The sequence below is a fragment of the Cydia pomonella genome, unplaced genomic scaffold (genome assembly GCF_033807575.1).
Source record: "Cydia pomonella isolate Wapato2018A unplaced genomic scaffold, ilCydPomo1 PGA_scaffold_148, whole genome shotgun sequence".
Classification (NCBI taxonomy): Eukaryota; Metazoa; Arthropoda; class Insecta; order Lepidoptera; family Tortricidae; genus Cydia; species Cydia pomonella.
In genome coordinates, this window is record NW_026907791.1 from 65,301 (window position 1) to 78,097 (window position 12,797).

The window sequence follows — 12,797 nt, forward strand, 5'->3', positions numbered from 1 at the left end:
ATGTACCGTGAGGTACAATTTTTTTTAATGGAGGTACTAAATAGTACCAATTAGGTACAAAAATATGGTATGCTTTTCATTTATTTTTATTTAGGTACACCCGCCATTCTGACTCTTATCTTATACTAGAACAAAAAGCTGAAATTATTGCTCATGTGGATGAAGAAGTATGAGTTTGTAAGAAAATGGAATGCCAGGTAATATGGAAACCGTTTATATCATACAAATTACGTTGCACAAATTATGTTAACACTTCAACTGTCCCTTGCTTTCGCTATTGACATGATCGATACGTCCGTGCATGACAGGTAATAATGCACAAATGTATAGAGCTATCCATTTCTGACGTCACGTAGACGTGACAGAGTTACTTTGATGGTGTATGACATGTAATGCGCGGACATTAAAAGTGTTAAAAATTTGTTCCTTGTCAGAGCATGCTCAACATATAGGTAACAAAAAGTACTCAAAAATTGATGTTTTCAGCACGAAGCTTGATAGATTTGTTTTCCTGTTATGCACCAAACAATAATTACATTATTTCACTATATACCTGTTGGGACTGTTTTTAGCTTTATTCTCTTTTCGTTAGAAGCCATAATAATTAATTCGTATTTTTTTCTCTAATGTAATAAGGTCCCTTTGAGCATAATAATAATTCAGCCTATATACGTACCACTGCTGAGCATAGGCCTCCTCCCATGCGCGAGAGGGCTTGGGCTATATTCCCCATGCAATTGAGGACTTCACGTACACCTTTGAATTTATTCGCAGATGTATGCAAGTTTCCTCACGATGTCTACTAGCATGTATGATTCATACATATACTTAGTGGAAACTTTTTGGATAATGTATTATTCATTTTAATGTATACTATGTCTATGCACAATTGTAAGCTGTTTGTTTCCCAATAAACAAAGAAAAACAGAAAACGATATGCTCTTTTCAAAAAATCATTCACCTGCCAGATATTAAGTGAAAAAGCAAATTGAAAATTAAGGAAAGAAATATTTACCTTTCTTCTACTTCTTGACGTAGTCGCCATGCCCTGTAACAAGGAATACATTTGACTCCACGCTTACACTAAAGTTGTGCGTCGTAGGTTGCGTAATCGTATGTGTATTAACAAAAAATACCCCTTTATAAATCTTTTTTAGCGTTTGTCATGTACATGTCCATCAATCTTAGCTCAATGACAGTAAGTGCTATAAAGCTGAACATTGGCATGGGTGTATATATGTATGTACACATATACATAATGCCAATAAAGTGGCAAAAACAAACTAGAAAAAAATCTTTAGGGTACTTCCACTCTACATGGTATAGGATCTTTTTATTTCGATTCAACGCCATGGTGTAGGATGTCGTTGGATAGGTCTTTCAAAACAAATAGGAAGGAAAAATGTGACCCGCCCCCTCTAACTTTTGAACTGTTGGTCTCAATAGACTTCAAATGAAAACTATTTCGAACATGATTGGACTGTTATACAGTTTTTGTTAAAAGTGATCTTTGAAAAAGACGTAAGTGCTACGAAGATACTCCCTTTTGCTTGTTATTTCCATAGTATATATACAAATCCCCTTATTTAACCCTTGTTTAGCTATTGTGACGGCCGGGCAACTACGGGACTACACAAAGCATGGCCTGACATGTTGTTAGCCGTTTTTTCTATTCGACACTTATGGAGATATTTATAACAGTATAACAAAAGGCAACCATTGCAAGAAAAAAAAATAACGAAACTAAGCTTTTCCTCAGCACGTCAATGGTGACCCGTGACCCGTATAACATATCCCATCAAAAACAATACTTGTCAAAAAAACCAAGTCTCGCAACTCAGTTGTTCTGCGGTAAAAAGTTGTGAGATCCATGTAATACCAAGTCGGTTATTAATTTATTCAGTCTCTACTTAAGAGCCCTTAATCCTTGGAGCGTTCTCCGATTTCACGAAATAACGCTCGATAGATGGCGTTGGCGCTCGGTACGCGAACGCCGGCAACGCGACGCGCGTTTCAATGCAGACTAGAATAATCTTGATAGTTTTCAATATAATTTCAAGCAACATTAATTTTAGTGTTATATGATATCATATGGGCACTCTTTATTTTATTTTATATGCACAGTAGTTTTTTTTATGTACACTACTACTAAGTGTACAGACTACAGAGTTCTCCCTTGCTCTTTATTCTGTCTCTTTCACACCAATGGAAAATGAAGAAGTTAGTAAATGACTGCAGGTATAAATAAAGTATATTAGTGCGATAGAGAGACAGATAGTGTTTCGTTGTCGTATCGTAAACGATTGGTATGTTGGCCACACACTTGCTTGGTGCCTAGCCAAAATACCAATCGTTTGCGTATATTAGTGCGATAGAGAGACAGTAGTGTTTCGTTGTCGTATCGTAAACGATTGGCATGTTGGCTACGCACCCATGATACCTAGCCAAGAAGCCAATCGATTGCGCATATTAGTGCGATAGAGAGACAGATAGTGTTTCCTTGTCGTATCGTAAACGTTTGGCATGTTGGCTACGCACCCATGCTGCCCAGCCAAGATGCCAATCGTTTGTGCATATTAGTACGAGAGAGAGACAGATAGTGTTTCGTTGTCGTATCGATTGGCATGGTGGCTACGCACCCATGCTGCCTAGTCAAGATGCCAATCGTTTGCGCACATTAGTGCTATAGAGTTTCAGTGTTATTTGAAATCACGTTAGGGTTTGTATTATTATTTATGACCCGAATGAAGTCCATCCAGGTTCTTATGATGGAGTCAGGAGTTGGTCACCAGAACTCCTAATCTACTCATTATAATTCCATCGTGCTTGGGCTCAAAAGATTTGCCCTGACGAACACCATCGATCTAGATGAGGTCCAGGGTCTCATGACGGAGTCAGGAGTTGGTCACCAGAACTCCCCAGAACTCCTAATCTACTCATCATAACTCCATCGAGTTTGGGCTCAATAGATTTACCCTGATGAGCACCATCAATCTAGATGAAGTCCAGGGTCTCATGATGGAGTCATGAGTAGGTCACTAGAACTCCTAATCTACTCATTATAATTCCATCGTGTTTGGGCTCAAAAGATTTGCCCTGACGAGTACCATCGATCTAGATGAAGTCCAGGGTCTCATGATGGAGTCAGGAGTTGGTCACCAGAACTCCTAATCTACTCATTATAATTCCATCGTGTTTGGGCTCAATAGATTTGCCCTCACGAGCACCATCAATCTAGATGATGTTCAAGGTCTCATGATGGAGTCAGGAGTTGGTCACTAGAACTCCTAATCTACTCATTATAATTCCATCGTGTTTGGGCTCAAAAGATTTGCCCTGACGAGTACCATCGATCTAGATGAAGTCCAGGGTCTCATGATGGAGTCAGGAGTTGGTCACCAGAACTCGTAATCTATTTATCATAACTCCATCGTGTTTGGGCTCAATAGATTTACCCCGACAAGCACCATCAAATTACCATTATGATGAATAGATTAGGAGTTCTGGTGACCAACTCCTGAGTCCATCATGAGATCCTCGACTTAATCTAGATCGATGGTACTCGTCAGGGCAAATCTTTTGAGCCCAAACACGATGGAGTTATGATGAATAGACTAGGAGTTCTGGTGACCAACTCCTGAGTCCATCATGAGACCCTGGACCTGATCTAGATTGATGGTGCTCGTCAGGGCAACTCTATTGAGCCCAAACACGATGGAGTTATGATGAGTAGATTAGGAGTTCTGGTGACCAACTCCTGACTCCATCATGAGACCCTGGACCTCATCTAGGTCGATGGTGCTCGTCATGGCAAATCTCATGAGCCCAAACACGTTGGAATTATAATGAGTAGATTAGGAGTTCTAGTGACCAACTCCTGACTCCATCATGAGACCCTGGACTTTATCTAGATTGATGATGCTCGTCAGGGCAAATCTATTGAGCCCAAACACGATGAGGTTATGATGAGTAGTTTAGGAGTTCTGGTGACCAACTCCTGACTCCATCATGAGACCCTGGACCTCATCTAGATCGATGGTGTTCATCAGGGCAAATCTATTGAGCCCAAACACGATGGAGTTATGATCAGTAGATTAGGAGTTCTGGTGACCAACTCCTGACTCCATCATGAGACCCTGGACCTCATCTAGGTCGATGGTGTTCGTCAGGGCAAATCTATTGAGCCCAAACACGATGGAGTTATGATGAGTAGATTAGGAGTTCTGGTGACCAACTCCTGACTCCATCATGAGACCCTGGGCCTCATCTAGATCTATGGTGCTCGTCAGGGCAAATCTTTTGAGCCAAAACACGATGGAATTATAATGAGTAGATTAGGAGTTCTAGTGACCAACTCCTGACTCCATCATGAGACCCTGGACTTTATCTAGATTGATGGTGCTCGTCAGGGCAAATCTATTGAGCCCAAACACGATGGCGTTATGATAAGTAGATAAAGAGTCCTGGTGACCAACTCCTGACTCCATCATGAGACCCTGGACCTCATCTAGATCGATGGTGTTCGTCAGGGCAAATCTTTTGAGCCCAAACACGATGGGATTATAATGAGTAGATTAGGAGTTCTGGTGACCAACTCCTGACTCCATCATGAGAACTTGGACTTCATCCGGGTCAAAAATAATAATGCAAATGCAAACCCTAACGTAATTTCAAGTAAAAATGCATTTTTCAGAAAATCGCAGCCAAATAACACTAGACCCTACTCATAGTGTTGTGTTCCTGCCGGTGAGTAAGGTTGCCAGAGCTCAACGAGGGGCGGGAGGGGGTTAGAGTCGGCAACGCGCATGTAACTCCTCTGGAGTTGCAGGCGTACATAGGCTACGGATACTGCTTACCATCAGGCGGGCCGTAAGCTTGTTTGCCACCGACGTAGTATAAAAAAAGGACCACTGAAAATCCATCAATAAGCGAGAGTCTGTTAAGCATAGTGTAAAAAATGAACTTTTATTAAGATTTTCTAATCGCAGTATATAGCACTTCTCGGTACTCCGTAGCTGATTACGATCGCAACGAATGCCTGACAATCGAGCACAGGTCCGTCCTCTAAGCGCGCTCCGCGCGGACTGAGAGCGGGGCGTCGCTGCTGCGTGATTTATACGTGTTTAAAAAAAATATAAATTTACGGCAATGTAGGTCCCATAGTTATGATTTTTTTTTATAGGTTAACATAAAGTTACAGTTTGCTAAAATATTATTTTTAAAGCAAAATATGCGTACAATTTGCGGAAAAAAAATATAATAAAACCCTGTTTTCGCCAAAAAAATGAAGAAAACTCGGAAGGTATAATATCAGATTTTTCAAATGAATCTTCGATTGTTAATCATTCCAGCCCCTCGTACGAGATATGTTGAATCAAATTGTAGTCATTCATGTACCAAATGATTCTTGTTTACAGCAAAATTGAGAACCGAAACGCCACATCTCACTGCAAAATTTGGAAAAGACTCCCAAAAAAACTCATTTAAAAAGAGGTTTAAAAGAGAAAATGAAAATTTGAACTGTTGGAGCCGCTAGTTTAGGAAACGATTATTTAAGTACGTTACCAGTTTTTGAATAAATACTAATAGTTACGTCGTAATCTTGAATGAAAAAGGAAGCATTTTACAAAATACGCTCGTCTGTAGGAATAAGGACTCTTAAGCGACTTTCTGTCTTAATACGTCCAGTCTCTAAGACCACGATCGTGGTCCATAACAATTGAAAATCAATTGTGTCTGGAATCTCCGTACTCGAAGCATTAAGTTGTTACGTAATAATTAACAGCATCTTATAGTGACGCATATCAATATTAAAATTCTTTAATGTTTTATATAAATATATTGAGACTTGGCCATCGCACTAAATAATTGAATTTACATGTGTTTTCAGGCGATTGAATTTACACGTGTTTTCAGGCGATGGCCAAGTCTCAATATATTTATATAAAACATTAAAGAATTTTAATATTGATATGCGTCACTATAAGATGCTGTTAATTATTACGTAACAACTTAATGCTTCGAGTACGGAGATTCCACACACAATTGATTTTCAATTGTTATGGACCACGATCGTGGTCTTAGAGACTGGAAGTATTAAGACAGAAAGTCGCTTAAGTAGAGACTGAATAAATTAATAACCGACTTGGTATTACATGGATCTCACAACTTTTTACCGCAGAACAACTGAGTTGCGAGACTTGGTTTTTTTGACAAGTATTGTTTTTGATGGGATCTCATTTCTTTTTGTATTTTGTAGACAGTTCTACTTTTTTCCTTTTCGGTACCTTCTACTTATTGTATATATGTATAAATAAAACATAAAACATCGTTACGAATAAAGCCAATATTGAAAAATTTAACTGAAGACTTGGCTGTATGGGCTTAATTTTCTTTGCGGTCTTTTCTAGATTTTTTAGTTTTTCCTTGATTCATACACCAAACACTACTTATATTCCAAATTTGAAGCTTCTAGGTCTGCTAGAAGTGCCTTAGAATTTTGATGATCGGTGAGTCAGTGAGTGACAAAATTAAGAAATTTGACCCGTTATAATTCTTAAAATACTGGTTCAAATTGAATGAAATTTGAAATATACCGTGTCTTTACAATGCCTGCATGGTTACTGAAAATTTCAGTCTTCTAGTTTTATCCACAACGAAGTTACAGGGGGTCGAAAATGGTCTGAATTGATTCGAGAAAAGGATGGTACGGCCGTGCTTTTTTGCTCGACTTGGTGGGGGCACTGCCGTGCCCCCAGATCAAGTCGTGGCGTGTGGGGCATGTACTGACTTTATATCGTCAATGGCGGCGAGAAGATTAAAGAGACTGCCTTACCCCATTGTCTGCGGGGGTAGACGGTTGTACTAATGGTGTATCGGTGGTACACCCCGTAGAACTCATCGTGAATGTGTTGGTACATCTAGTGTTAACATGTTTTTGTACATTGTACCAGGACCACAGAACTTAAATAATGTATGAAAATAGACACGTGACTTTCCGTAGCATCTGTCATGCCAATACATTTTTTCTTATCATTTGGCATTGGTCAATGTACTGTTGTCACCTTGACTAGGCTCCCTGACCCGTAAAAAATCGTTACAGAGCCCTGCATACAGCACGAATCTGAATATCAGATCTTAATTAACATTATTGACTGCATATAACCAATAAGATATCCGTGAGAAACGCCGTGAAAAATACTTCCACCGCTCACATGTTAGGTCAGGCAACAAAAAGGTATAGAGGGAAATGCTTTTTTACGCCGTTACTCTGTTTGGTAGTTAGGAGGTGAACATATGTCGCTAGGATGCATAGCTTCCAAGATATATGCGAAACATCGAAAAATGGGACCTTCAAACACCTCTCTCCTCTCGGCTCAAGGGCTAAGGCCGGGGACTTTTGATATGTTCACCTTCTAACTAGTCCAAACAACGTTACGAAATAAAAAAATATATTCCAAGCATTTCCGTCTATACCTTTTTTTGAGGATTTGCCTGGCATGTGGGATGCCTGGCATGAAATATGGGATTTTTTATTACTTTAAGGAACAAGTTCTAAATATGAAGACTCATAATTTAGCTTTCGAATAAAAGTCATCGCTCGGCTCGGAGCAGAACCGTACTGCGCATAAACGTGCCTACCAAGTATTTACAATGTAGTTATGTTCATACACATATTTATTAGGTTTACTTATCAATGTGCATTTATTTTGTTGTGGAATATTTATTGGGTTACGTAAATTAATATCATACTTATTCCATTTTGAATTTGTATTTTTTAAATATTCGCAAACTTGCAATATGTTTAAAAAATGAAATTTGTTCTACCTTTAAATCTATTGTTAACATATTATGAAGGCGACGTGTTTTTCTTTTCTTTCTATATTTAACGTGTTACTAACTTACGCTTAATTTTTATTCGTCAATTTTCTTAAAGCATATCATCAAAAGTAAAAACACTACGAAGGATGTAGTACTTAGTCGACTCGAGTATAATATTTAATTGTGCCGTAAAGTAAACTTATAGACCAATTTGAACGTAGGTGTAGGTACACTGACATCAGAATCATAATATCGAAGAATGTTATTTAGATATTGTGTGTTTCGCCCTCGCCAATACATGTACGGACAAGAACGAGCGAAAAACACGATAACTAAACAACATCAGTTAGATATCGTTCTGATATCGTGTGCGTTCGAATAGAGCGGCCCGATTCAAAGAATGATTAAGACACGTTTAAGATCTTGGAACGATTTTTAAAAGATCGATAGCTATATATAATATCAAAATTGACGTTTAGTTCGATTTCGCTGTGATCCCAATAAGATCTATCTACGATATTTCTAACGTCAAAGTGACATTGGTTGCCCGAATCGAGCTGCTTCGGTCAATTATACGACATACAAACGATACCTAAATGAGAACTTATCTAAACCAGAACTTATCGTTATCGTATCTCATTCTTCGAATAGGGCTGTGGGTCTAAATTAAATGTCTTTACTTATTTTAAGCTACGGCCTTTGCTACGAGCCTTCAAGTTAACCACTACGCCGTAGCCGCTACGCCGCTACGAAACGCGACACCGCCGACCGCCTTGGTCAATGACCGAACGTAAACAATCATTGCTAGAGGTTAACGCGACTAATTACTTACCGCTTTTAAACTAATTGTTCCTGTCGTTTGACTAAATAAAATCTAAATTAAGTCACCACTCAGACAATTTTAGTTAGTTATTTATAATGAAGCGTTTACGATTACGTCATGGGTATTATTGAACAAAATGCGAGTTGCGAGCCAAGTAAAATGAGGTGGTTTAATGTGGTCATTGTCAGGGTTCTCGGTTCATGCAAGAGGTAAATGGCGGCCACTTACAAAGGTGCGTCGAATGACGAGTAGGAGCCATGCGCAGGGCAGGCACGGAGGCCTGCGCCGGCGGCGGCGAGAGTGTCGACGCGCACCCATGCTTCCTCTAACACACACGCACTTACAATGCCTCGCTACATGTAACACTTCGTCCGCTGCCAATAGCTTATTTATTACACTCAATAAACTACTCTGCCAAACAATAAAGCTATTACTATGATGCTTTTATGTTACTGATACTGTAACAATGAGAAAGCTATAAATAAAATGCAAAGACTCACAGATCTCCTGAATCTCCCGAAACAGTTACGAATGATTTTCAACATTTGAACCCAGCAGTGCGTAGTCATGTGCTAGAGTTTTCGTTAACCTGGTCGTGCTCTCGAAACGGTACAAGTTCCGATCAGAAATAGAAGGAGCAGTGGCCGACTTCCCCGATTATCTTCTATTTATAATTCCGACCGGCTGTCGTGGACCACTGTGCAATTACTATCTCTCGGCACTACACAAACGACTTTGAGCGGAAAGATTGTGTCGCGCTCATGTTCCTGTTTACAAATATTCGTTTTCGTCGAAAACGCGTCGCCATGAATTCGCAACTATTTCAGTTCGACACACAAAGCGAGCGGCGAGGAGCAGCGCTACCTCGCACCGAACGAAAAGGGGTTGCGTGTAGGTGCCGATAAGTTTTTTTGGAATTTATACGCGAAATTTATCTATCATATATTACGTGCTCTCTGAAAAGTATAGCGTGACGAAGATGTGATGAGAAATTCTGATCGTATTTGGCGTGCCGCCTCACATCTCATTTGGCACAAAGTTGAATATATCGGAGTAATGTTGGAGCGGAATCCCGGTTGGTCCCGCAAGTAGGTGGCATTCTTTCATTCGTGTCATGCAACCTCCATTGATGCAAGTCAGACTGTTTGCGCCCGACCGACCGTGTCGCCGAGATGTATCGCAGCTATTTGTAATCTTACATCTGGGCGGGATTACAAATTGTGCGTCCGAGCTTGTGACATCGCCTATGATTTGAAATAAAAACAAATTTACGTACATACAATGAAAATGTATTTCATTGTAAAATTTTAAAATAAGCCGCCATGCCGGTGGTACAGTCAGCAATAATAGTAGCGGATGAAACAACTTGCTAAAAGTATCTACCACCCTGAAATACTTTTCCAAATAGAGATATAGGTATATTTACTGATCGTGTTCCAAAGTATCTGATATAGTCCACGTGTTCTACATTGAGACATACTAACCAGCTGAGTTTCTTGCCGGTCCCATATTGGGATACCCTCCTACAATTTAGAATGGATTTAAATCTTCTCGGGTCTGAGGTGTAGGGTTAGAGCCGGCGTAGCTTTATTTGACTAGACGTATAGCTACTTGAAAAATAAACTCTTTATCTTTACTTTTCCTCTTTTTGTTACGTTAATAAATAATTTAATGTTGAATTATCACTTTTCACAAGAGTGACTTAACAAATAGTCAAATTTCTCTAGAGAATATTCACAGCCATGTCCACTTAGGTATTTCTTTAGAATTTATATATTGCATCTTTTCCTACGATGGAACGGGGACGATATATGCGGTAGGGTTAAGAAGTTGTTTGTGCACACGGTTATGACGATATTGGCAGTTTTAAGTACTTAAAAGATTTCTGATACATCTACATATAAGTTCATAAATAAGTCTTATAAATAGGTATAGCTTCGGCACATGACACCGCTGCTATTTATGCCGTGGCTTATCATGGACGTACGAGTCTTATGACAAAAAGGCAATAAAAGTTGTTTATAATAATTAATTGACTCAATAAGAGACGATTAAATTTCATATAATCCGATGCCCAACCTATCTATTTTGAAAATTCCACTAATTTCCACAAGAAAACTCTTGTTTACGACAGCTGTTTTAATAGCCATTTTAGTATTCCGCCGAGCGCTGACTTGGGTAAGCAATAGCCGATATTTAAATGTCAGGTTCAGGCCCAAGTATGTGCGGCGTGGACGGCGCGTGACGCGATGGATGGCTGAACCTTGCGGTGGACCTAACCTTGCCCTGGAGTCACCGAGCCCTGCTTGTCTACTATACACAACCTGCGGCTCGAGATGCTTATAAAACACCATTGGCAAACTTTGTCATTATTTTCTTTCATTAGCTTTTGAGGTTTCTACTGGAGTTACGAGTATTTTATAATGATACGTATTTTAAATCAATATTTTATATAGGGACATTCTTACACAATTGACTACGTCCCAGGTAAGCTCAAAAAGGCTTGTGTTGTGGGTACCTACTCAGACAACGATATATATATACACCGTGTTTTATTTGATTTGCGTTAATTTCGAGAGTGCATTCCTGAGCTTAAATTAAGTAACTTTCTCAAAGACACCGATATTCTAATTAACTCCATTTCGGAGATAATCAATCATACATTTTTATATTATAAGGCCCTTACGAGCGTGTACACTTGCCTTAGGGCCTGTTTACTTATTGATTAGTGTTTAGTGCGAGTTCATACATTTGCTACTAAACATACGCACTATCTCGGACGATCGATGTTAGAAATGACATTGATATATCACAGTTTTCAATTGTTTGGTTGAGTTAAATGTAATGCCCGTGTTACAACAACGCTATATGCAACATTTAGTTACTTAAAAAAAAAAAAATATTAAAAAAAAAAACAAATTTTTTTTTTTTTTAAATTAACTATGCCATTTAGTTTCCTTAAACGTACTTACCGAAATCCCGGAGTTAACGCAATTCAATAAAAACACGGTGTATAAATACGTAGAAAACATCCATGACTCAGGAACAAATACCTATGCTCATCACACATTTACATGCCCTTACTGGGATTCGAACCCAGGACCATCGGCTTCATAGGCAGGATCAGTAGCCACTAGGCTAGACCGGTCGTTACACCAGCCACTGAAAGTGGGGTGAGCACACGTTGTATGGTCATACTGAGCAACTTTATGAGATCAACCCCGGGGTTGGTCCTATAGTAAAAGTTGCTCAGTAAGACCTATACAACGTGTACCGACCCCACTTTCAGTGACTATTAGTGTACTCGTAACATGTTGTATAGTAGAAAAGGATAATTCGTATTCACACGTTTTTGATTGAGATTTTAGTTTTTATATCACTTAATTCCTCCGTCATCGAATATCTAGTCTAGTAAGTAAGTAATAGTTATTTGTTTTACAATGGGGTAAAGTTGTTGTTTTGAACAAACTTTGCCATCGAGTAAAACACAAAAATGTTCACACACAGTAGACATAATATTTATTACTACTAGAAAGACATAATATTTAAAAATATTAAGTATTCATCATTCAAAATCATCACTTAAAAGTCAGTTCCACCTGCCAAAACGAGAAGACAACTCAAAATTTGCATTTAATTACTTTGCCACTCTTGTGGATAAAATGCAACTTTCTCATCAGTTTTTGAATTATCAAGAGAGCATTTACCGACTGGTGTGTTGAACATATTATTTATTGTGCACCATAAAGTAAAAAAATATACGGAAAACGAAATACAAGTTTAAGACTAGGTAACATCTGGCGGTATTTTTGCTAAAAAACGATCTCTTCCAGACAACCTTTGCGTAGCAGGAAAATGAAGTACAATGTACTTACAACTTTGAACGGGTAGGTATGGGGAATGAATGCAATCTAACGTTAACACATTTACTGCAAGCAATTCATGGACGCTTTTTGCCACAAACGTGAAAAACCGTGCCATTGGCTACGCTAGTACCTATAGTAGCGGGTAGCTCGCGCTGTCAGTGAATGTGTTAATTGGTATTCTATTGAATTAATGGAAATCCGCTTAGCAAAGCAGTGATTTGTTTGTTATAAAAATCGACTTGATATAGTAGTAGGTATGTATACTTATAAACAGGTAATTATTATAA

At 38.8% G+C, this 12,797-nt stretch overlaps 1 protein-coding gene across 4 annotated transcripts in view; it reads right to left on the bottom strand.

Annotated features, from left to right (window-relative positions):
• LOC133533286 (calcium-binding protein E63-1-like) overlaps positions 1-12,797 on the bottom strand; it is a 42,985-nt gene that overhangs the window by 27,448 nt on the left and 2,740 nt on the right. For 3 of the 4 annotated variants that reach the window (XM_061872248.1, XM_061872250.1, XM_061872251.1), the window contains exon 2: positions 1,016-1,048. In XM_061872248.1, coding sequence (XP_061728232.1) covers positions 1,016-1,048 — 33 coding nt within the window. Of the gene's footprint in view, positions 1-1,015; positions 1,049-9,144; positions 9,229-12,797 lie in introns of those variants that run through there. The other variant, XM_061872249.1, reaches the window with a different exon arrangement.